We start from the raw sequence: 23,870 nt of genomic DNA, 5'->3' as shown, positions 1-23,870 counted from the left end.
GCCCATGTCCCCAAGAGTCAAGCTAATGAGGAACATCAAAACAACAAAGAGATGGATCAGGCTGCAAAGATAAAGGTGTCGGAGTTTGGGGAAGGGCTTAGAATTTTTCTCCATCACTGTTACTAAGCAACAAATAGTTGGATGTTTAGAGCCATCAAGTCTTTTGTAAAAGACAAAAGGTGTGCTTGGGCAGGGCAGGGTAAGGGAAGAGCCGGCCCTTGGAATGCTCTCTGGTTCGGATGCTGAGAGGGGAGGCTGCTCTTTGCTTTCTTGGCTGCGACCAGAGGAAATCCAACTGTGCCCTTTTTTTTTTTTTATTCTCCTGGCTGGGTGAGCTTTGATTCAACCTTTTTCCCACTGGGAAGAGCACGTTTCCCCGGGCTGCATTTTTCTCGCAGCTGCTGTTGGGAGAGTCCAGCTGCCTCTGCTTCCTGCCCCCGCCCTCTGCCGCACGAGACCACGGCATCTGCTGTCACTGCAGAAATCCTTGCTACCTCGCTAGCTAGCTGGGGAGAGAGAGCCAGCTCCTACCCCTGCCGCCCTGCTTTCTGCCGCTCCGAGCTGCCTGGCTGCCTGCTTTTCAGCCTGCCCGCCATTACCAGCTGCCTGAGGCTGACCTGACCCTGCACCACAGCGCCACTTGCAGCCGCTCGGGAGTCATCGCACCTGCCCTGCCCAGCCGGGAGCTCAACGGCGCCCCCTGCTGGCTGTGACTGTGATTACACCACACGGGAAAAGGCTCAGCAGCTCACAAGTCATCTGCTATTGGTTTCTGATTCTAGTTGTGGTTGCTATTATTGTTACTGCTTGTTTATAGATACTAGTAAAGAACTGATATTCCTTTTTTCTCATACCTTTGCCTGAAAGCCCTTGATTTTTCAAATTAAATAATTCGGGAGAATTTAATTTGAATTATTTAATTTGAATTAAATAATTCAAATTAAATAAAGGGAGAGTTGTTCCTAGCTTGGTGGGCTTGTCTGTGATGCCTTAGGCCATCAGGGCAGAGATGCCACCTATAAGTGGGCACAGGACCGAGGGGTGGATGTAACCATGGACTGTATCTCCCAGGTAATCCATAACTGTGAGACGTGTGCTGCCATCAAGCAAGCCAAGCGGGTGAAACCCCTGTGGTATGGTGGGCGGTGGTCAAAAATATAATTATGGGGACGCCTGGCAGATCGATTACATCACACTGCCTCAAACCCGCCATGGCAAGCGCTACGTGCTCACAATGATAGAAGTCACCACTGGGTGGCTGAAGACCTACCCTGTGCCTCACGCCACTGCCTGTAACACCATCCTGGGCCTTGAAAGGCAAGTCCTTTGGAGGCACGGTACCCCTGAGAGAATTGAGTTGAACAACGGGACTCATTTCAAAAATAGCCTCATAAGCACCTGGGCTAGGGCACATGGCATTGAGTGGGTGTACCACATTCCTTATCATGCACCTGTGTATTGGTCTGAAAACAAACCAGTGGGAGATCACAAGTCAAGATTGAAATTAAAAATAAGTGAAATAATACAAGGAAAAAGCACTGACAAAGTCAGATACAACCTAACACCCTGTTAGGGTGGTAGTAGCAGTCCGACTGAAGTAGTCCAGTTGAAGCGGTGATCCTGTGAAGGTCTAGTCTCCAGCTGAAGATCCAGTAGTAGCTCTGGTCCTCTGGGAACCCAGTAGACCGGGCTAGCTCAGGCAGTTCCAAGGCCAGGTTATATCCAGGTGGGAACACCTGGCTCCTCCCTCCTCGGCAGAGCATCCCACAATGGGATGAGATAAGTCCATGAGTCACACAGTGGGTCCCTGATGGCCCATTGCCTGTCATGCGGGGTGGGTCATTAGCAAGTGATAATAGCTAACGGATGGCCCATTGCCTGTCATCCGGAGTGGGTCATTAGCAGGCGATAGCAGCTAACGGCCCACAGCTGGTGGTAATAGAATACTTAACTACATCTATATTGCAACCTAGGACATTATCCACCCCTTATTCTATTACCATCTACACAGTTCTCACTTAAGATAAGGTCTCCTTGTGGTACACAACGGGTTTCTCCATCTGCCTGCATCACCCACCAAGTATAACCAGGTCCTTGGGCAAAAACCACTCCACGGATGGGTTTGCCTTTCCCTGAGGTGGGACTAATCCAACCAGTCTTTCCTAAAAAACCTCTTACGTGTACCACAGGGACTTTATCTCCATCCACTGTGTGCAAAGGTTCGGACTCGGCAGGACCGGCTCGATTGATAGAACCCCTTGTGTTAACCATCCAGGTGGCCTTTGCTAAGTTCAGTTCCCAATTTTTGAAGGTTCCCCCACCAAGTGCCTTCAAAGTTGTCTTAAGTAGTCCGTTGCACCGTTCAACTTTCCCGGCAGCTGGTGCATGATAGGGGATATGGTATATCCATTCAATTCCGTGTTCTCTAGCCCAGATGCTTATGAGGCCATTCTTGAAATGGGTTCCATTGTCAGACTCGATTCTCTCAGGGGTACCATGTCTCCACAGGACTTGCTTTTCCAGGCCCAGGATGGTGTTCCGGGCAGTAGCATGAGGCACAGGGTAGGTCTCTAACCATCCCGTGGTTGCTTCCACCATGGTCAACACGTAGCGCTTTCCTTGGCGGGTTTTGGGAAGTGTGATGTAGTCAACTTGCCATACTTCCCCATACCTGTACTTTGACCATCGTCCACCATACCACAGAGGCTTCACCCGCTTGGCCTGTTTGATTGCAACGCAAGTCTCACAGCTGTGGATGACCTGTGAGATGTTGTCCATGGTCAAGTCCACCCCTCGGTCACGAGCCCATCTGTATGTCGCATCCCTCCCTTGATGACCAGAGGCATCATGGGCCCAACGAGCTAGAAATAACTCTCCTTTGTGCTGCCAGTCCAGATCCACCTGTGACACTTCCACCTTGGCAGCTCGGTCCACCTGCTCGTTGTTACGATGCTCTTCATTAGCCCGACTCTTAGGTATATGTGCATCCACGTGTCGAACTTTCACAGTCAGCTTTTCTGCCCGGGCGGCGATGTCCTGCCAAATCTCAGCAGCCCAGATGGGTTTTCCTCTGCGCTGCCAGTTAGCCTTTCTCCAGCGATCTAACCATCCCCATAGCGCGTTGGCTACCATCCAGGAGTCAGTGTAGAGATAGAGCCTTGGCCATTTCTCTTGTTCGGCAATATCCAAAGCCAGTTGGATGGCTTTAAGCTCTGCGACCTGACTCGATCCACCTTGTCCCTCGGTTGCCTGTACAGCTTGTCGTGTGGGGCTCCATACTGCAGCTTTCCATCTCCGATCTGCGCCTACAATTCGGCAGGACCCATCGGTGAAGAGGGCATAGCGTCTTTCACTCTCCGGCAGCTCGTTATACGGGGGTGCTTCCTCGGCATGTGCTACTTTCTACTCTGCTTCTTCTGAAGATAATTTAAAAGTCTCACCTTCAGGCCAGTTTGTTATGATTTCCAGAATCCCAGGGCGATTCGGGTTTCCAATACGGGCGCGCTGTGTGATGAGAGCAATCCATTTGCTCCACGTGGCATCAGTGGCATGGTGAGTAGAGGGAACCCTTCCCTTGAACATCCACCCCAGCACTGGCAATCGGGGTGCAAGGAGAAGTTGTGTTTCTGTGCCGATCACCTCTGAGGCGGCTTGGACTCCTTAGTAAGCTGCCAAGATTTCTTTCTCGGTGGGAGTGTAGTTGACTTCAGACCCTCTGTAACTTCGACTCCAGAATCCCAGTGGTCGGCCTCGGGTCTCACCAGGCACTTTCTGCCAAAGGCTCCAGGACAGACCATGGCTCCCGGCTGCAGAGTAAAGCACATTCTTTACCTCTGGTCCTGTCCTGACTGGGCCAAGGGCTACCGCATGAGCAATCTCCTGTTTGATCTGGGTGAAGGCTTGCTGCTGTTCAGGGCCCCAGTGGAAATCATTCTTCTTGCGGGTTATGAGGTAGAGAGGACTCACGATCTGGCTGTACTCAGGGATGTGCATTCTCCAAAAGCCTATGGCGCCTAGGAAGGCTTGCGTCTCCTTCTTGTTGGTTGGTGGAGACATCGCGGTGATCTTATTGATGACCTCAGAAGGAATCTGATGCCGTCCGTCTTGCCACTTTACTCCCAGGAACTGGATCTCTTGGGCAGGTCCCTTGACTTTACTCTTCTTGATGGCGAAACCGGCTTCCAGGAGAATTCTGATGATTTTCTCTCCTTTCCCAAATACTTCCGTTGCTGTGTCCCCCCACACAATGATGTCATCAATATACTGCAGATGTTCTGGAGCCTCACCCTTTTGCAGTGCAGCCTGGATCAGTCCATGGCAGATGGTGGGACTGTGCTTCCACCCCTGGGGCAGTCGGTTCCACGTGTACTGCACACCTCTCCAGGTGAAAGCAAACTGAGGCCTGCACTCTGCTGCCAGAGGAATGGAGAAAAAGGCATTGGCAATATCAATGGTTGCATACCACTTTGCTGCTTTGGATTCCAGCTCATACTGAAGTTCCAACATGTCCGGTACAGCAGCACTCAGTGGTGGTGTGACTTCATTCAGGCCACGGTAATCCACCGTCAGTCTCCATTCTTCACTGGACTTACGCACTGGCCATATGGGGCTGTTAAAGGGTGAGTGAGCCTTGCTGACCACCCCTTGGCTCTCCAGATCCCGAATCATCTTATGGATGGGGGCCACAGAGTCTCTGTCAGTGCGGTATTGCTGGCGATGCACTGTTGCTGTAGCAATTGGTACCCGCTGTTCTTCAATTCTCAGTAGTCCTACAGCAGACGGGTTATCTGAGAGACCAGGCAGGCTATTCAGTTGTTTTATGTCTTTTGTCTCTACGGCTGCTATCCCAAAAGCCCAGCGATGTCCCTTCGGGTCCTTGAAATATCCACTCCTGAGATAATCTATGCCGAGGATGCATGGGGCGTCTGGACCAGTCACAATGGGGTGTTTCTGCCACTCATTCCCAGTTAAACTCACTTCAGCTTCCAGTACAGTCAGCTGCTGGGATCCTCCTTTCACCCCAGAAATAGAAATGGATTCGGTCCCCACATACCTGGATGGCATCAGGGTGCACTGAGCGCCGGTGTCAACCAAAGCCGTGTATCTTTGTGGGTCAGACGTGCCAGGCCATCGGATCCACACAGTCAAATAGATCCGATTATCCCTTTCCTCTACCTGGCTAGAGGCAGGGCTCCTCTAATCCTGTTTTTGGTGCACGATGTTCTTCTCCTGTAAATGTGTTCCTGAGGTCCCTTCAAGAGGATCAGTCATATTATCACTTCCATTCTGTCTGGAGTTCTGGCCACAAGAGACTGGGGCAGTGTTGTACCTAGATGAGCCTCCTGAAGTGGATGTTTCTTTTTTCAATTCACGTACCCGGGCTGCTAAGGTGGAGGTGGGTTTCCTATCCCACTTCCTCATGTCTTCCCCATGCTCTTGAAGGAAAAACCAGAGGTCCCGTCGTGGAGTTTGTTTTCTTTCCCTGACTGGAGTACGTCTGCTCCTGATGGCAGAGACTCGGGTTGGTTTTGGTGTGGCATGGAAAAATCTTTCTGAGAGCTCTTTCCTTAGTTTCTGATGGCTCTCTTCAATCAATCTCCGGACTTGCTCGGCCAGGTTTGTTTCTACCGATGAGACCTGGGTGCGTAGTGGGGCAGTGACAGTGTCCTCATAAATTCTCAGTTTGTTTGCTAACACGCCCACCTGGTCTTCGCCTTCCCTCCACTGCAATGTTGCCAGGTAACGAGAGTATATCTCTGGTCCGAGCCGTGCGAATCTTAGCCACATTTGTGAAGTGACATTATCTGGGCTCTTGGGGAATCTCTCGTTGTCTGAGAAAATGATCTCTAGCACGGCCAATTCCCTCAGGCATCGGATACCTTGTTCTATTGTGTTCCATTTCCTTTGGTGCATCTGGAGGTCTTCTTTGCACAGGTATCTGTCCCGTACACTCAGCAGCAATCGCCGCCAGAGGCTGAGAGTTTCCTGGGTTTTCCCAATCCCCTGGTCAATGACCACATCCTGAGACAGGGATCCCAGTTGTCTGGCCTCACTTCCATCCAGAATAGTGTCATTAGCTGCGGCGTCCCAGATACGGAGCAGCCAGGTCAAGATGGACTCATTCCCCTGCCGGGTGAATTCCCTCCGTAGGTCACGCAGCTCCCCCAGGGATAGAGAGCGAGTGATGATCTCTGGCTCTGTCTCTTCTGCTTGGTGAGATGGTCCTGCCGCATCCTCATCAGTCGCTATGCGGACTGATTTGCTCTTGGATTTCTTTTTCTGGACGGGGGCAACTGCTACAGGCTTTGGCTGTTCTGATTTGGCAATGGTCTGTGTTGAGACGTCGACTGCTCTTTTGGTTCTTTTCCTCTTGCCTGCTGATTTGCTTCGTTTCTCCTCCTCAAGAAGACAAAGTATTTTTCTGTTCTTCAGCATGAGGTACACTGTGCTGGTCGCAGAGACGAAAGAAAACAGAACTAACAGGAAGATTATGCCATCCTTAGCATCCAGAAAGAACTCAATATTGTCAAAGATGGCTGTGCCTGACCTGAAAGGCTGGAAGAAACCGCTCTCTCCTCCTAGCCCCAGAGGGTGGATGCGATTGCTGAGGAGGTCCCAGACGTAGCCGCTCAGATTAGGCCAGGCAAACAAAATTGAGTATGTATTCCGAATGGTATTCATCGTCTCACAAGTTATCATACAATAGGCATAATAAACCAACAAAGCAATCCTCATGCCATTTCCTGGTCGCAACAGGAGCAATACAATGGGCAGATAGTTTCCCATTTGAGGAAAGATATAGAGAGTGAGATACAGTACCCACATAGATAAGCTGAGCATCATGGTAATAGGATTTCTGAGTTTCCCCAGGTCGTGCCCCACGTTGGGCGCCAAAATATGTACTGGTTTGAAAACAAACCAGTGGGAGATCACAAGTTAAGATTAAAATTAAAAATAAGTGAAATAATACAAGGAAAAGCACTGACAAAATCAGATACAACCTAACACCCTGTTAGGGTGGTAGTAGCAGTCTAACTGAAGTAGTTCAGTTGAAGCGGTGATGAAGGTCTAGTCTCCAGCTGAAGATCCAGTAGTAGCTCTGGTCCTCTGGGAACCCAGTAGACAGGGCTAGCTCAGGCAGTTCCAAGGCCAGGTTATATCCAGGTGGGAACACCTGGCTCCTCCCTCCTCGGCAGAGCATCTCACAATGGGATGAGATAAGTCCATGAGTCACACGGTGGGTCCCTGATGGCCCATTGCCTGTCATGCGGGGTGGGTCATTAGCAAGTGATAATAGCTAACGGATGGCCCATTGCCTGTCATCCGGAGTGGGTCATTAGCAGGTGATAGCAGCTAACGGCCCACAGCTGGTGGTAATAGAATACTTAACTACATCTATATTGCAACCTAGGACAACCTGCTGCTGGCAAAGTGGAGCGATGCAGCCATCTTGAAGGCTAAAAACCATCTTGAAGGCTCGAGGCAGGGGGGACTTCAAAAAATTGTGAACGGCATTTAGCCAAGGCCATCTGGTTAGTTAACACCCAAGGCTCCACCAACCGATCTGGCCCTGCCCAATCTGAACACCTGTGAACAGCAGACAGGGATAAGGTTTCAGTGGTACGCATGAACAGCATGCTGGGAAAAACTGGATTAAGTCTGTCTCAAGCAATAACAAACCCACTGTGGGGTTGTCTTTACTCAGAGACCCAGGTGCACCTGGTGGGTGGTGCAAAGAGATGGAGAGACATGATGCATACCTCAAGGGGACTTTAGCTTGTGGTGAATTGCCAACGACTTTGCCCGTATCCATATCTGCATGTATATATGTATATAATCAGGGTAATGCATGTATGTATGTAGTTTAAAAATTTACGTTCGATGGAACATATTGGTATGGGAAAAAATTTGGGGTGGATAATGTTGGAGGTTATGGAATTTATCCCCATTTTGTTGCTATGGAATAATAAGAACCAGATACTTAGGAGAGACAAAAGAAGTTGCTGTTACAATCCAAATATTAAGGTTCTTTGGAAATACCTCTGCCTGAATAAAGGTGCAAACAGGACCAGACCATATGCCAGTCTGGTCCAGTATGGGTTTTATTTGATAGTAAATATGAGAGAGAGAGAGGGAGGAAAAGAGAGAAGAAGAGAAGTAGGAAAAGAGGTGGGGGGGAGAGAAGGGGAGAAAGAAAATATCACCATCCATGGATGCCAACGATGTTGTGTTGATCCTCTCCAGCTGGTCTTCTTGGTGGTGATGGTCCCCCTGAAAAGCACAGAATCCCATGGGTGTAATGGAGGATGGCGGTTTATTGCCTCTGACCAGCACCACAAACCTCCTCCCCCCATCCCCTTGGCTTGGGGGGCAAGTCTGTGTAAACCTGGCTTCTGTGAGCTGTGCTCTGCCCCCACCCCAAACTCAGCCATCGGTTATTATCAGTGCACCCAGTAGATTTGGCCTTTGTGGATGCATTCCTTTCCCTCAGCCTGAGATGATTGAACAATAGGTTTCCCTTTATCTAATCTCAGCAGTTTGGTTCTCAGTCCAAAGTCCCAGTCAGGTATCTTCAGGGAGGCTTCTTTGACTGTAGCTTCTTTATACAGTTTTTGTTATAATGAGCAAAACTTTATATCAATGTTTGAGGCATGAGCTATTTCAGTCTCTGACAGTTGCCAAGCTCAGGGGAGGAGGGCACGTGAGTGCACTTCTTTTATCCACAGGTTTCTATGGAGGCATCAGCAGTATCACAAGAATTGGGCTGAGAAGAAGGGAGCTGGGGCAGCTGCAAGCACTCTTGCTCTCTCAGCTTCAGAGGAGGACAGTCGAGCTGCGGCCTGGTGGGGAGAATTCACTGCTGCTGCTGGAGCTCATCCTCGTGCTGCTTGTTCTCCTGCCGTGGGTGAACGCTGTGCACTGGGGCCTTATTAACACCCTACCCCACCAAACAAAGGACCCTTTACTGTCTGCTCGGGTTCCTCAGAGGAAGCCCTGGGATCCAGGATCCCTGTCCCCCTCCAAGGTAGTCTGTCTCCTGGCTGTGTTGGGGAGGGGTGTGGCCACAGCCCAGCCCCTGCCATTTTTCTGGTATTGCACTGGCTTTTTTGCTATGTTGTAACCCAGCACCCTGTGCCTGCCAGTACACACTGCAGCTCCTGCCACAGCTGCGGAGTTCCTGCTATCTCTTGTTCGCTACCCCGGGTGAGCCAGCCCTGCCGTTCCAGCTTGCTGCTCTGGGGTCCCTGCTACAGCCCATCCAGCCCGCCCACCATTGCTGCATGAGGGGAGATGTGAGGGGATCCGCTTCACAGCGCCCCCTGCAGCCGCGGGGGAATCATTACACCTGCCCTGCCCAGCCAGGAGCCCAACAGTGCCTTTGCCAGCTGTGACCGTAACCACCAAAGGGGCAGTTACTGCAATGTGACAGCCCAGAGCAGGCTGTTACCGCGTTTCTGGTTTGTTTGTTGTTGCTACCGTTGTTGTTGCTTGTTTGCCTTGTTATAAACTATATACTAGTACAGAACAGCTATTCCGTTCCTATATCCTTGCCTGAAAGCCCCTTGATTTCAAAGCTATAATGATTTGGAGAGATGCGGGAGTCATAGTCTCTTTTCCAAGGGAGGTTCTCACCTTTCTTGGCAGATGCCTGCCCTTCAAACCAACACATCAGGAGAGGCCTGCCAATGCCTCTTGGTGATCTGGGCAGCACCATCGGCTTCCACGAATCTCCCAGATCCCAGCTCAAAGGAGAGGAAATTGTGCCCATCATAGCCATCCTGGTGGGATCCATGGATGCTTTCGTCAGACAGGAGGTCACAGCCATAAACTACCTGCAGCATGTGGAGACCTGTGGGGTATTGTACCCGCAGAGACCCATGGAATTGTGTCCCAGCCTCATGGTTGCTCTGGTCCTATGGAGCCCCAGAGGCTGATGGAGACCCATAGAGCTTCATTCTAGCTCCTTGGAGCTGCGTGGATCCACATCCCAGCCCCACAGATCCCATTCCAGTCCCAACTCCACCTACTTACCTCTGCTCTGGTTGTACTGTTCCCACAGTACATCCCGGTTTGCGGCCTGCACGTGCTGGCTCCTCTCCAAGATCTAGGTCTGGGTATCTCAATATCCCTGCCATCCACAGTGTCTGCGGCTCCATCTGGCCTGCTCACTCTTGCAGTGCATGAAGGGAATCCCATCCAGGTACCCCATGGACATGAACTGGGGAACCCCTGGGCCAGGCTTCAACACTGCCACGTCCAAGTAATACAGGGAGTACAGAACTGGGGGGACATGGTGCTATGATGCGATTATTAAGTTTCTTAGAAATATCTCTGCCTGAATTAAGGTGCAAATGAGACCATATGCTGGTCAATAGTATGGGTTTTATTTGATAGTAAATGTGAGAGAAAGGACAAGAGAGAAAGAGCAAAGTAGGAAAAGAGATGGGGACAGAAAGGGAGTGACAGAGAAGAATAAAGAAAATACCACCATGCAGGGATCCCAATGATGTTGCATTGATCCTCTCCAGCAGGTCTTCTTGGTGGTGATGGTCCTTATGGGAAATCATAGGATCCTGTGGGTTAATATACAGTCAGGCACGGTGGCAATATCCAGGCATGTTCCCCAGGGGGAGGGGGCAGTCTCTTGCAGCAGACTCTGGATCTGTTGCATCATGTGCAGTCTTGTGGTGCAAAGTTTAGCACTTTAGGGGTTCTTTGATGGATTATGACACCCCCTCAGCTGCCTCATGTGAATGTCCTGTGGATATGGCCTGTGGGGTTGGGGGTTCCACAGCTGGGTCAGGATTTGTAAGGGAGGATGGGTATTTACTGCCACTGACCAGAGGTTATGCCATGCCCCCGAAACCTCCTCCTCCCCTCCTCTGCTTGGGGGGAGTCTGTAAGCCTGGCTTGTGCACACTGTGGTCTCTCTCACCCCAATACTCAGCCAGAGATGATGCTCAGTGCACCTGGTGGGTTTGGCCTTTTGTGGATGCATTCCTTTCCCTCAGCCTGAGATGACTGAACAATAGAACAATTTCCCTTTATATAATCACAGCAGTTTGACTTTCAGTCCAAAGTCCCAGTTGAGGTATCTTCAAGGGAGGTTTCTTTGGTTGTAGCTTCTCTATACAGTTTTTGTTATAATAAGCAAAACTTTATATCGATGTTTCAGGCATGAACTATTTCAGTCTCGGACACATGCAAATTTGGGGAGTGTGGGGAGGTCATGGATCGATGAAAGGGGAAATTGGGAGAGCTGGGAGAGCAGGGAAGTGTCGCTGTTGAGCAGCTAGCAGAGTAATGAATGCATCAGTTCTCAGTGGCAAGAAGGAATAACCTTTATTGTTTTGATTTCATCACATATATAGAGTTCTCAAAAGTTACCCAGATTGGTCAGTCAGAAGCCTTCCCCCAGGCCTGACTGGCCAGGCCTGCACTGCCCAAGTTCTGGGACACTGTTCCAACAACATCCAAACTTTATCTTTATTTATAAAACACAAGAAAATTTCTCATGGGAAAAACCTGTGCTAGCCACAGGGAAGGGGTTTGGGGATGCCAGGGGCCAGGCCTTTCTCTCCTTCGCAAGGCCTGTGCAGCTTTAACTCTCCATAGGAGACTCCCACTGGATCACAGCTTCCTCCAGACATCCACCTGCTCTTCTGGCATGGGCTGTGGGTGGATTTCTGCACCCCTGTGGACTTTCTGGGCTGCAGGGTGACCACCTGCTCCCCCCATGGTCTTCACCACAGCTAGCAGGGGGTTTTCAGCTCCGGCGCCTGGAGCACCTCCTCCCCCACCTTCTCCACGGACCTTGGTGTTTCCATATTGTCCTCCCTCCACATATTTTTACCTCCTCCTCCTCCTCTAGCTAAAAAGAAGTGCATGCCTGCTTTGTTTTGATTTTTTCTTAAATATGTTTTCACAGAGGCATAACTAGCACCTCTAATTGGCCCAGGCTTGGCCAGCAGCATGTCCATCACTTTCAGAGCCATCAGAGATTGGTCTACTGGACTTGGTGAAAAAGTTCCAGAACTTTCACTCAGGACACACAGGAGCCATCTTTCTGCCACTTCCCACCCCTCAGACACTTCTTCGGGCCTACTACAGTAGCTTTTGAGGGGTTTAAGTTTTTGTTAGATGTTAAAGATACCTTGCTGATGTTCTGGGCTGAGCAAAACCACCATAACCCCGGGCCTGCAGGTATTTTTCTTTTTAAAAATAGCAAATACCTTAATTTGGTGCAGATGGTCCTTGGTCTACTCCCACCGTGAGCCAAAGGACAGCTGAGCTTCCCCTGAAAATTGAGGGTCGTGACTGGGAGGTCTGCTTAACCCTGGATCTGGCAGCTGAACAGAGTTAGAGTCCCATCTGGATGTGCCGATTTGATTCGTCCCAAGTGAGCCTAGAGACACTTCAGAGACAGTCAGAGAAGTGGGTATTTGCTTTATTTGGTGCACCAGGTGTGGGGGATTCCCTCCTCCAAACACACACACCCCAGCACTTTTAACAACGTGGTATTATGGGTAAAATTCCTGAATATTCATCATATTCCCCAGGATAGCAGTGGTTAAACATATCATTTCTTGGAAGTCACGAATATCCTTAGCATGTGTGCCACGCATGTGCTGTGTGTCCTGGTGGTCTTTGGAGACCCCCAAAGACCACCTCCAGCATGAAGGACCCAGTAGTCTTTATCACAATGCACTTTTTTCACATTTATCTCTGAAGCATGCACAGTCCTTCATGGGATGATTCAGTGGTTTCTGTGCTGGCTTGAAACAGATTCTTGACTCTCTTCCCTTGATGAGATTAGGGGAATCCTGTTTCTCTAGGTTGTTGAATTCACATGTTCTGTCTCTCAAGAGTTAACCTGAGTTACGTATTGACCACTCCTTTCTCACCAGCAGGCCCATCACATGGGCTCTGTTCCATGACAGCTGGCAGAGCCTTGGAGCTGCCATGGGGGCCGTGGGGCTGCCCGCCGAGCTGGGGCCTCTTCCGAGTGCTCCCAGTCTGCCCATCCAGCCTCGAGCAGTCAGCGAGGGCTTCACCTGAGTGGGCAGAGAAGCTCTGCCGGGGGGGTCCCACCTCCGTTTGCTTTGGTTTATTCTTCCTAAGCTGGACAAAAACGATTTGGGGAGTTTTTCGCCTGAAATCTCTTCCCTTCTCCACTCAGCCCAAGGGGTTTGGGGCAATTTTCTCTTTTTGGAGGAAATCAATGAGGTGTGGAATGACTCCACAACTCAGATAATTATGAAGTAGGTATGCATTTATTCCAGCTGGGGTGCATGGAGGGTAGCCCCTCCAAAAGCATGCACGCTGTCAGCAGCACTTCACTTGGTTTATATTAGGTTAAAGGTTACATATGCATAAAATTACACAATGCCCCTATACATATTCATTACCTATCCCCGCTTCGTATTATAAGAAGTTCAAAGTTCATTTAAATATGCTCACGCAAGCGCAGTGTCACAAATTAATTGTGGGTGAGGGTCCCAAATGATTATTGAGGGTGAAGTTAGTAGTCTTTCTCATTATGAACTCTTCACCCTGTTCCCTTGTGCATGCTCCCTTGGTTCTTGGTCCAAGTCCAAGCCTTAGAACCAACTTGTACCAGTTCTGGGGTCCGAGAGCAAGATGTTTGGTCACACTCAGTAGTTTTTCTCAATTATTTGGCTTTCCTCTCTATCCTCCCCGATACTAGGTAGGCACAAAATCATTAAGTGAATAATAAATTGTCTTCAGCAAGCAAATCTTAATAAATCATTACCCAATCTCTGGCCTTCAAAATCAGTTCAAAAATTATTATTATTATCCAGCTTCTAGTTCTCTTAAATTACTAATTTCTAGCTCACCGTAAATCATCAAAGCGATGCACTGATGCTCCTAATTAGGGGGTATAAAAAATGAGGCTACAGGGATTCCTTCTTTGCCGGAGCCACCCAACACGCAGGGCTGGGAAAGCCGGGCCGGGAGGTGCGGAGAACTTTGTCGCTATTTGCAGAGCAATGGCGCCTTGGGCCCGGGGCCGTTGCAGGGCTGTTCCTCATGTGCGGCTTTGGCCTCGGCCAGCCCGGGGACCACTGAGAGCGCGGGGCTTGGGCTGTGCGCTGTGCAGAGCCCGCGCCTCGCTGCCCTTGGCTGGCTGTGCTGTCACTCGCAATTGTCCCAGCGCTGATTGGTGCCAGCGAGCGGGGACAAGGCCGGCGCCGGTGTCGCCCCCAGGCAGGCAGGCAGGCAGGCAGGGCTTTAGTGGGGCAGCAGCGGCGCCATAGTGGTAGCGTGTGTGCGGCCCGGGAGCTGCGGCGGAGCTCGGAGATGCTGTCCCAGCGCAGGTGGGAGCCGCGCTGCCTTGTGCCGGGGCTCGGGGCTCGCTGCGGGCGGATGGAGGGGATGGAGGGGGCGGCAGGGGGGCTGTGGCGGCTTCGTTCTCCCGTCTCCCTCCCTCCCTGGCTGTGGCGCCGTGTTGCCGCTGGCCTGAGGCCGCTGAGGGAGCGGCTGCCCGCGGTCTCCTTGCCGCTGCTGCCTCGGCAGGAGGCGGTGCCGGAGCAGCACTGGCTCGTCCCGCTTGCTGTGGGTAGCACAGAGGTGGCTGCGCTGTCGGCGGCAGTGTGCGGGAAAATTCGCGTGGCCAGAGGTTTCTGTCCCCAGAGAAGACAGAGGAGTCGCGTAAAAGTGACTTTATTGATGAACAAAGGGAGAAGCCGTGTGGTATTTGCCACGTGGTCTCTAAAACGCAGCCTCCTGTTTATCTTCGTTTCCCCAGCCGTATTTTCCTGTCCCATTGCCCACTGGCTGAGGTACTTGGAAGGTACAGACTTCTCCATCCGCTTACGGCACGTCCCCCTTAATGTGCACCCCTCCTTTTGTATAACAACCGATATTCATGGCTCGGTTAAGTGTTTGTTCTTCTCCTGGAAGTTCAGGAATTTATCAGGACCTTGGCTGAGTAGCAGTCGGTGTCAATTAGTAACATTTTCTGAAATTGATGGTTTCTTCCCTTACTTCCTTATCTGCAAGTCCCTGGCACTATCACCAAACAGATTCACCCCATCTGTTTGTAAAGACCCATTCATCTTATTGCTTTCAATCCCTCCTCTTCCTATTTTCTCAGAAATTGCCTTTACAAAGTTTTAATTGCTATTGACTAAATCTCTTCTTCCTGGGCATTCCTTGATTTTGGGATTATTCGTAGTGCCCTCATTCTCTGTCCATTTGTAGCCGTTTCTGGATCAGCAGGCTTGGCTGCCACCTGCATCCACTTGACCAACTGCTAAATGAGCTGCACTCAGCAAGGTGTGGTGCATGGTAAAAAGATGAGAGTTGCTGTGGCACTTAAGGGAAGAAACAGCTTTGGTTTAACTCGTGGTCTGCCAGGGAACCACAGAAACGTGGATTGGTCATCAAGGAGGTCAGGAGCTGGGGCTTTCTGGTTGGTTCTTATTTCGAGGACAGCTGGTACTCTAATGATGCAATTCAAATTCGAAGTGGGTTCTCTGGCTCCTGATATGAATTCGATAGGGTTCCAAGGGGCTGGTCCATGGTGTTGCAGGATTTGTTCTGGTGGCTGTTCATCTTTTCCACATTTTTGGGCTGCTCCCTCCAGCCAGGAGGAGCATGCATCGATTGACTGCTTTTCTCTAACGAAATCATCCTATATTTGGGTTCCCAACTGATTTCCCTGAATTTGTGGTAGCAAAAAACCCTCCACTGGTCCTTTACACCCTATAAAGCATCCACAGTGCTAGGAAATGTTGGAGTGGGGAGAGGGGTGATTCCCTTCCACTTTTCTTTCAACATTCTCCGTTTGCTGTTTTCCTTTGCAACTTAACCTATTTCTGCTGCAGAGTCAGATCTCCTTACTATGGGCTCTGCCTTTAACTATGCAAATTCCATCTGTGCAAGCAGGCAGAGCTTGGGGCCAGGGACAGAAGGAATTGGCCCAATTCCTCCCCCAGGCAAGAAGCCTCTGGCCCATTGTCCACCCTTTGCCCTTGCAGTGTTAATTTGCATTTCTAAAGCTCCTCTGGTGGCTTCCTGGAACCGAAGCTTCTCTTCCAGGACAGCCATGGGGTGACTCACATGTGGGTTCCCACAAGCTATCTTTTTTTTTTTTTTTTTTTAATAATTTGGACGTTTGGGGTTTTTTGTTTTTTTAATAAACTATTACGTTTACGAGTTAAAGGGTAACCTTTAAATCTCTTCTAGTCTTGGCAAATGCAGCCTAAAGGTGAACGTCATGAGACCCATAACAAAATTTTGCCATCACTAACAGCCATACACGCACATACAAAAGAAAAAATCCAAAGCATTGACGGTTTTTGCTACTTCTTTTCCTATGACTAAAAATTGATTCTCACACCCCTGGCCCAAAGCTAGCTGACAATATGAGTGCAGGATTAAGAAAAAACAATCTAAGGGTGTAATCTAATCACAGCCAGCCCAGTGTGTGAGTCTCATTCACACCCAGAGTCTCATTCTCACTTTGTCTTCCACACCACCATGGTGAGTGCAGGCACAGAAAGCACTGAACCTCAAGCAGTGCCAGCAAGGATTGGCCCCCAGTGCCTGGAGATGCCAGAAGAGGGGTGCCCACACAGACTATTTCAGCAGGGGATGTGTGGGCAGGCCCAGGGGCTTCCCCCGATGTGGAGCCCTGGCTGCTGCTCAGGCCCCTTGTGTGCAGGGTCAGTCACAGCCTCCCATCCTCCTCCTGCAGCTGGAAGTGCAAATCTGTGGGGCTTCAGAGACCTTGAGCCGAGGGTGAGGGGTCCCCCCGTGTTGAGCTGTGCTGGCAGCTGTTTCTGTGCACAGTGACACTTGGAATGGGCCATGGCACTTGGCCACCAGTGGTGCTTCTTTGCACTCTTTATCCAGGCTCCAATGTCCTGGTTGGATGTTGTGAAGAGCGAAGTCCAAAGGCAGGGTCATTGCCAGCCGAGCTCCCTGTGGAAGAGATTTCACAAGAGACAGAATTCTGGCCACAGACTGCTGTAAATATACATCACTTACCTCCCCCTCCTCACTAGGTTGAGAATTACCAGGGTAATGAACTCCAAACATCAATTCCAGGGGAGATAATGGAATATCTGCCATGGGTCTTGTTCTTATTCTCTCCAAAGCCAATGCAAAAGCTGTACCCATGGCATCCTGGTTTCTATCACTGTCACGGTCCACTCGTAAGCAGACGCGTGATGGTTCATACCAGCTACGATCTCAGAGTGCAAAAAGGAAAAGAGAACACAAAATGCAACAAGTCAAGGGAGTTAAATTTCAATCCAAGGGGGAACTTTATTAATTTGGCCTGTAAAGCGGCCTGCGATAGAGAGAGAAAGAGAGAAAATTGGGAAAAGATGGGGAGGAAAGGGAAGGAAAGGGGCTATAGCTACCACCACGGGTCCACAGACGTCCGGCGTCCCTGGAGTCCCGGTCAGTCGGCGTTCCTTGGCCTCTGCAAAGATCGATGTGATCTTTCGGTGGGGAAGATCTTCGGAGTTCAGCCACTCCAAAGTTGTCTTTTATGCTAGTCCATACACCTGGTCCCTCCTTGCCAGCCGCCTTTGCCCCCCCTTAATTCTTGTGGAGATTTGTCAAACTCCACTTGGCAGGGTCAAGGGAGGAGTGTCCGAGGCATGGTCGGCAGGTTTTTCACAATGGGTGTCAGGGCAACGGGTGCAAAGCCTTCGTCACATACCCGCATTGGCAGGCACAAGGCCTTTGTTCTGTATCAACTCAGGCAGGTGCAAAGTCTTCGTTCTGTACCACCTTAGGCAGGTACAAAGCATTTGCTCCGTACCAGCTTTGGGTAGGCACAAAGCATTCGTTCCGTACTACCTTAGGCGGGCACGAAGCATTCGCTCCGCACCAGCCTTAGGCAAGTACACAGCATTCTCTGCATAAGTCCTGCACCTGTAATTTCTGATGAGAAATGTTGAGACAGAACTCGATTCTTGGATCGACCCTTACAATCACCAGCTTCAAAATTTGTTTCTTTATTTCCCCATTCATTCTTTCTACCTGACCCAAACTCTGGGGGTGCCAGGTGGTGTGGAGATTTCATTGTATTCCTAAAGCAGCCATAACCCCCTGAAGGATCTTTCCTATAAAATTAATTTCCCTGTCTGAGTCTATTCCCTCCACAATCCCATATCCTGGAATTGTTTGTTCCAAAAATACCTTAATAACTGATCCAGGGTTGCTGAAGCAGTCAGATATGCATTTGCCACCCTGTTAGCTGACATGCTTTTACCAGAAGATATTTAAGCCTTCCTACTCAGGACATTTCAGTAAAATCCACCTGGCATGGTTGGAAAGGATGTAAAGCCCAAGGCCTCCCTCCCTGGCAAGTTTCTTTCTAACCTGGTTATTGGCTTTGGCACACATCAAGCAACCTTCAACAGCTCCTTTTGGGAGAACAGAAGGACCCCAGGGCAGGACTTGAGGAAGGCTTCTACCAATCCTCGAGAGCCCTAGTGGAGTAATTTTAATATTCGTAGGACCAAAGGTTTTCATATCCATTGTTTACCATCCTTTGTTTACCAATTATTGCCTCTTTCCCACTCTTTTTTAATTATCTGCAGTGCCTCTGGTGGAAAGGACAATTTCTCTGGCAGTAGTTGAGCCACTGGGAGCAAAGGGAGGATCTCGGAGACTTTCTGGCAAAAGTGCTGCTTTCTGAGCCTCTTCCTGCAGCATTCCATGAGCTATTGCCTCCCCTGACCACCCTGCCTGGTGTCTCCTAACGTGGATTATTGCCACCCCTTGTGGTAAATTCACCACCCCCAATAGGTGAGTAATTCATCTCTCATGAGTAAATGTTTTTCCCCTGCAGGTTAACAAAGCTCTTTCCTCCCACAGAACTCCACACTCATGGACTACCCCGTGTGTGTACTTAGAATCAGTAAAAATGTTCACTTTTTTCCCCAATACAATTCCCAGGCTTTCAGAAGCACACACAGCTCTGCCGTCTGGGCTAAGCCTGTAACCTCCCCCCTTCCTCTAATTCCCTTCCATTAATAACAGCATGTTCTGTGACCCATTTCCCTTCTACTACCCTTGAAGACCCATCAATAATTTTCTCATAAACATTTTCTCCCTGGGGCCAGGGGTTGTCTCATAAATCTCTCCCAGCCCGAATCTGGAGCTCTGTCAATTGGATGCAGTCATGTGTTTCTTGCCAGCCCCCTGTCCAGGGCCATTCCAACAGGAGGCTGGGTTAAACCCTTCTCCTGTCCTCAATTCTAAATTCTTCTGTTCCATTAGACAAGTTTCATACTGTAATAACTGAGCCCTGCTCGTCCATTTAGAGGCTCTTTTGGTTACCAAGGCTTTTAACTGATGCCAGGCTTTAACAATAAGACGTTCTGGTGTTGTCATTTTTGAGGGCTCAGTTCCCATTAAAGCCGTGGCTGCACAGTTCTTCAGACAATGGAGCCACTCTCTGGCCGCAGGGTTAAGCATTTTAGTGGAAGAATTCCTTTGGCATGGCCCTGTTTAACATCAGTATACAATTCAAATTCTTTTTCCGTGTCTGGGAGGGCCAGGGCAGGAACTTCTGTTAATCTGCTTTGTAACACTTGAAAATTCTGCTTTCTTTCTGGTGTCTCCCCATCCAGTTTCTTGACTGACAAGATAGGAGTGTTATAAGGAGAGATCCCTGGCTCCAAAAGTCCTGCCTTTAGCAGGGACTCAGTAACAGGCTGTAACCCCTTTCCTGCCTCTCTTGGAATAGGGTGTGGTTTTAGACACCACTTGTCCTGGTTGCTTCAAAGTAATTTGGAGAGGCTCCATATCTAATTTTCCCTATTTCCCTGGTGCTGCCCACACTTCTCTGTTCGCTTCAGCATAGGTCTTTTCAGACATCTGACACAAAGTTATAACAGCAGCATTAGCCTCTTTATCACCTTTTACAATATTAACTTGCATTCTCAATTTAGTCATCAAATCCCTTACCAGTAAATTACAATCACAATTAGGACGAAAGAGAAATTGATTCATTTCAAACCTATATCCCACATCTACTAATAGTGGTTGAATAAAACACACACACATCTTTTCCAGGTACCCCCTGAATAATCAATGACCTTGACAATTTTCCCCACTAAGGTCTAAGATTCAGAGTGGATTGAGAGCCTCCTGTATTTATCAGGAAATGCCTCCTCCCACTCCAGACCCACCCTGGATGTTCTCAAGGGCTACAGTTAGGTGGGTTCCTGGTATAATGGGAGCTCTGACACCCCTACCAATCCATCTCCATCAACAGGGGACTTCCTCCTGCTGAGGGTCCTCCTGCCTCTACTTCCAGTGTCCTTGTGCTCTGCAGATGGAACCCTGCTTCCTTCCCAGGGCTGTTTGGGTCAGCTTTCCCCTGCTGAGGAGGGCAATGCCTGTGCCACATTGTTGTGGCTGACCCTGTCCCTTCGGTCCTGGGGCCCCCTTGGGCCCTGTGGTTCCTCCCTCAGGGGCTGCAGAAACTCTGCCATGGCCTTTGTCTTCACCTTGGCCTTTTCCTCATCCCTTCTTCCATTCCCCTGCTGTGCCTTTGTGACCAACTCCTCCAGGGGTTTATTCTGTCAGTCCTCCATCCCCGCTCACTGCCTGTGGGTGCTCATCCTGTGACAGCTGCTGAGCTTTGTGCAAAATCATTTGTTTATCCAGTGACCTAAAGAAAATTTTTAGAAGAAAATCCTGATCCTTACATGTACAATCCACCTTTCCCAGATATTCCTTCCTCTGCCTCCTCATGCTCACCCTCCCCTCCATACCCCGTATCCCAGAGCTGCTCCCTGTCCTGCTGCAGTGTCCAAACGCAGCCTCCGTGGCAGTCAGGGCCAGCAGCTCCCTGGGGCCAGGGTGGTTGGCCAGGGTGTCCTGCAGCCCCATGGGGGCCGGCAGGCCACTGCTGGCCCTGATGGGGGAGTGGTGTCGTCATGCACTTCTTGGTGCTGAGCCCCAGCTGCCCCACAGCTGTCCTGGCAGAGGCCGAGTGCAGGCAGGAGCGGCCAAGAGCCCCGTGCTGCCTTGGCCAGACCTGCCCCAGCGCCATCCCTGCTCCTCCTGTGGGATGCGATGGTTTTGTGGGGGAAGAAGAGGCCAGGTATGGGTGCTGGACCTGGGGGAAGGAGGAGAAGGGCTAGAGGAGCAGGGTTGCATAATGAAATGGAGGATGCATGGATGTAGGAGGAGAAGGAGGTGGGATTGCAGGAGAAGGAAATGGTGGAGGAGGAGTGGCAGGAGGAATAGTAGTGTGAGGAAGAGTGGGAATACAGGAGGAGAAGGAGCAGGAAGAGGAGGCATCACAAGGTTCCACCACTCCCTGTATCTGCAGCCCCCCCACATCCTGCAGGTGACCGGGGAAGGGTATCCATGGTTTTCACAGGGTAAATTTATCTTGGTGTTTCTGAGGCTTATTGGGCTAGATGTTGTTGCATTGATTTTTTTGAGAGCTGAATCCCTATATTTTTGAGGGGGTTCTGGCTGAATTGTGATCTTTTGGGAGTTTTGGAGCTCTGTCCTGATGTCTGGGGGATTTTTGGGCTGAATCTTGGTGTTTTGGAGGTTTTTATGGACACAAAATGACGATGACTTCCTGAGATGGACTTGGGTAGGAGGAGCCCCCAGCCCAAGGTGCTCACTCCTTGTCTTTCCCCGAAACCAGGATTTGTCATTCCCAAGGCGAGGCCAGATGGAGGAGGAGGAAAAGCCCCAGAGATCCCCTTCAAGGAGGGACTGCAATCTGAGCCCAGAGAGCTGCGAGGAGGAAAGACCTTCCCTGTGCTGGGAAGGCGGCTGGAGATCTAGCCAGAGCTCAGAGCTGGGGGAGAAGCCTCCCATCAGGGAGAAGCCCCACAAGTGCTTGGAATGTGAGAAGAGTTTCAGCCAGAAGTCCAACCTGATCCGGCACCAGGTGATCCACACTGGGGACCGGCTCTACGAGTGTGGGGAATGTGGGAAGAGCTTCAGCTGGAGCTCCAGTCTGATCCGGCACCAGGTGATCCACACTGGGGAACAGCCCTATGAGTGTGGGGAATGTGGAAAGAGCTTCAGCTGGAGCTCCAGCCTGATCCAGCACCACACGATCCACACTGGGGAACAGGCCTATGAGTGCTTGGAATGTGGGCAAAGCTTTAGCTGGAGATCCAGCCTGGTCCGCCACCAGAAGATCCATAGGGGCGAATGCACCTATGAGTGCTTGGAGTGTGGGAAGAGCTTTAGTAAGAAGTCTTCCTTGATCCACCACAAAGCGATCCACACTGGGGAATGGCCCTATGAGTGTAGGAAATGTGGGAAGAACTTCAGCCGGAGGTCTAGCCTGATCCAGCACCAGAAGATCCACACTGGGGAACGGCCCTATAAATGCTTGGAATGTGGGAAGAGCTTCAGCAATAGCTTCTGTCTGATTCGCCATCAGATAATTCACACGGGAGAACGGCCCTACAGGTGCAGGAAATGTTTGAAGAGCTTCAGTGACCACTCCAACCTCATCAGCCACCAGCGCCTGCACTCTGGGGTCAGGCCATACAAGTGTGGGGAATGTGGGAAGAGCTTCAAGCTTAGCTCCTACCTGATCCGCCACCAGAAGATCCACGCAGGGGAATGGCCCTACAAGTGCCCTGACTGTGGGAAGAGCTTCCCTGAGAGCTCTAGCCTTAACTATCACCAGAAGATCCACATGGGGGAGAGGCCCTATGAGTGTCCCGAGTGTGGGAAGAGGTTTCGGAGGAGCTCCCATCTCCTCATGCACGAGCAAACACACACAGGGGAGAGGCCCTTTCGCTGCCCCGACTGTGGGAAGGGCTTCAAACGCAACTCCCACCTCACCATCCACCGGCGCATGCACACTGGGGAGAGGCCCTACGAGTGTCTGGAGTGTGGAAAGAGCTTCTCACAGAGCTCTAACTTGACCACACACCAACGGACCCACCAGTAAGGGAAGCCCTGTGAGTGCCCCAAGTAGGGGAAGAGTTTCTTGTGCTACTCCCTCCTCTTCCTCACGATCCTCCTCCCCTCTGTCCACTCCTCTTTCTTTCTAGTCCCGCCTCCTTCTCCTCTTTTCTGCATCCCTTCTCCTACCCCGGGCCCAAAGCCCACCCTTGCCCCCTCCCCCCATTGTTTAGCACCTTCTCTGATTGGCTCCTCTTCATGGATCTTTCTGGGGGGGAATTTTTCTGTAGGGTTTTGGGGGTCCTAGAGGGCTGTGGGGAAGCTTAGGGGCATTCTGGCACCTTTTGGGGTTCACTGGGTGCTGTGTGGGCACTCAAGTGCCTCTCAAGACCCGCCCAGAGTGGGGTGACATGGGGGGGACACACACAGGGGTCTCCATTCCTGATCCACCCCGGGGCCAGTTTTCAGGTATGTGGTTGTGGCAGGACAAACACCACCCCCCTTCTCTCTCTCCCTGATTGCTGGCCGAGATCGATGGCTCAGATTAAGTCAATAGTTTAATCCAGACTATGAATGCTGGCGTCTGGAACTCAGAGTGAGACACTGAGAGAATGTGAAGAATTTTCAAGTGGCCGCAAATACACACTCTTTTTCCCTATAAAACACCACGAAAAACTCAGCAAAAGTAGAAGCTTTCTACATGGACATTGGAACGTGAAGAAGCCTTCTCCCCAGGGTCTGGACGCAGCCCTGTGGCTACTTCCCTGGGATTGAGTGAGGAAGTCTTAATGTATTCCAGCTCCAAATTGAGTATTTGTAAAATCATTGTTTTTCCTAAATTGTATTATTCTGGCTAACTTATAGGTACCTTTCTTAACTTGCATTTCAGCTAGCTCAAGCAAGCATTTCTTAACTTGCATTATAGTTCAAGCAAACATTTCTTGCATTTTTAACTATTTTTATAGTTCAAGCAAGCTTTTACC

The 23,870-nt window shown here is 50.3% G+C and overlaps 2 protein-coding genes across 2 annotated transcripts in view; one reads left to right on the top strand and one right to left on the bottom strand.

The window, feature by feature from the left end:
* The window catches only part of LOC146421274 (uncharacterized), a 35,786-nt gene extending 12,713 nt beyond the window's left edge, over positions 1–23,073 (top strand). Inside the window, exon 2 of the mRNA XM_085047434.1 lies at positions 21,662–23,073. Coding sequence (XP_084903560.1) covers positions 21,689–22,933 — 1,245 coding nt within the window. The 5' untranslated portion in view covers positions 21,662–21,688 and the 3' untranslated portion in view covers positions 22,934–23,073. The remainder of the gene's footprint in view (positions 1–21,661) is intronic.
* Positions 9,647–20,886, bottom strand: LOC146421275 (class I histocompatibility antigen, F10 alpha chain-like). The gene is made up of 3 exons (XM_085047563.1): positions 20,755–20,886; positions 10,124–10,297; positions 9,647–9,914 (listed from the first exon to the last, which is right to left on the bottom strand). Exons 1-3 carry the CDS (start codon positions 20,884–20,886, stop codon positions 9,657–9,659), a joined length of 564 nt encoding a protein of 187 aa, XP_084903689.1. The 3' UTR covers positions 9,647–9,656.
* Positions 23,074–23,870: the final 797 nt, after the last annotated feature.

The sequence above is a fragment of the Lichenostomus cassidix genome, unplaced genomic scaffold (assembly GCF_008360975.1).
Source record: "Lichenostomus cassidix isolate B80296 unplaced genomic scaffold, HeHo_3.0 HiC_scaffold_33, whole genome shotgun sequence".
NCBI lineage: Eukaryota > Metazoa > Chordata > Aves > Passeriformes > Meliphagidae > Lichenostomus > Lichenostomus cassidix.
This window is presented reverse-complemented; position numbering and strand designations above follow the sequence as displayed.

Bases quoted from the DNA above. Each gene is read 5' to 3' on its own strand.
- LOC146421275 (XM_085047563.1), bottom strand. From the start codon at position 20,886: ATGGGGCTGCAGGACACCCTGGCCAACCACCCTGGCCCCAGGGAGCTG. The intron at 10,298-20,754 runs GTGAGCATGAGG...ATCGCATCATAG, and splicing joins TACGGGGTATGGAGGGGAGG to CACCATGTCCCCCCAGTTCT. The intron at 9,915-10,123 runs TGAGATACCCAG...GGGGCTCCATAG, and splicing joins ACTGTGGATGGCAGGGATAT to GACCAGAGCAACCATGAGGC.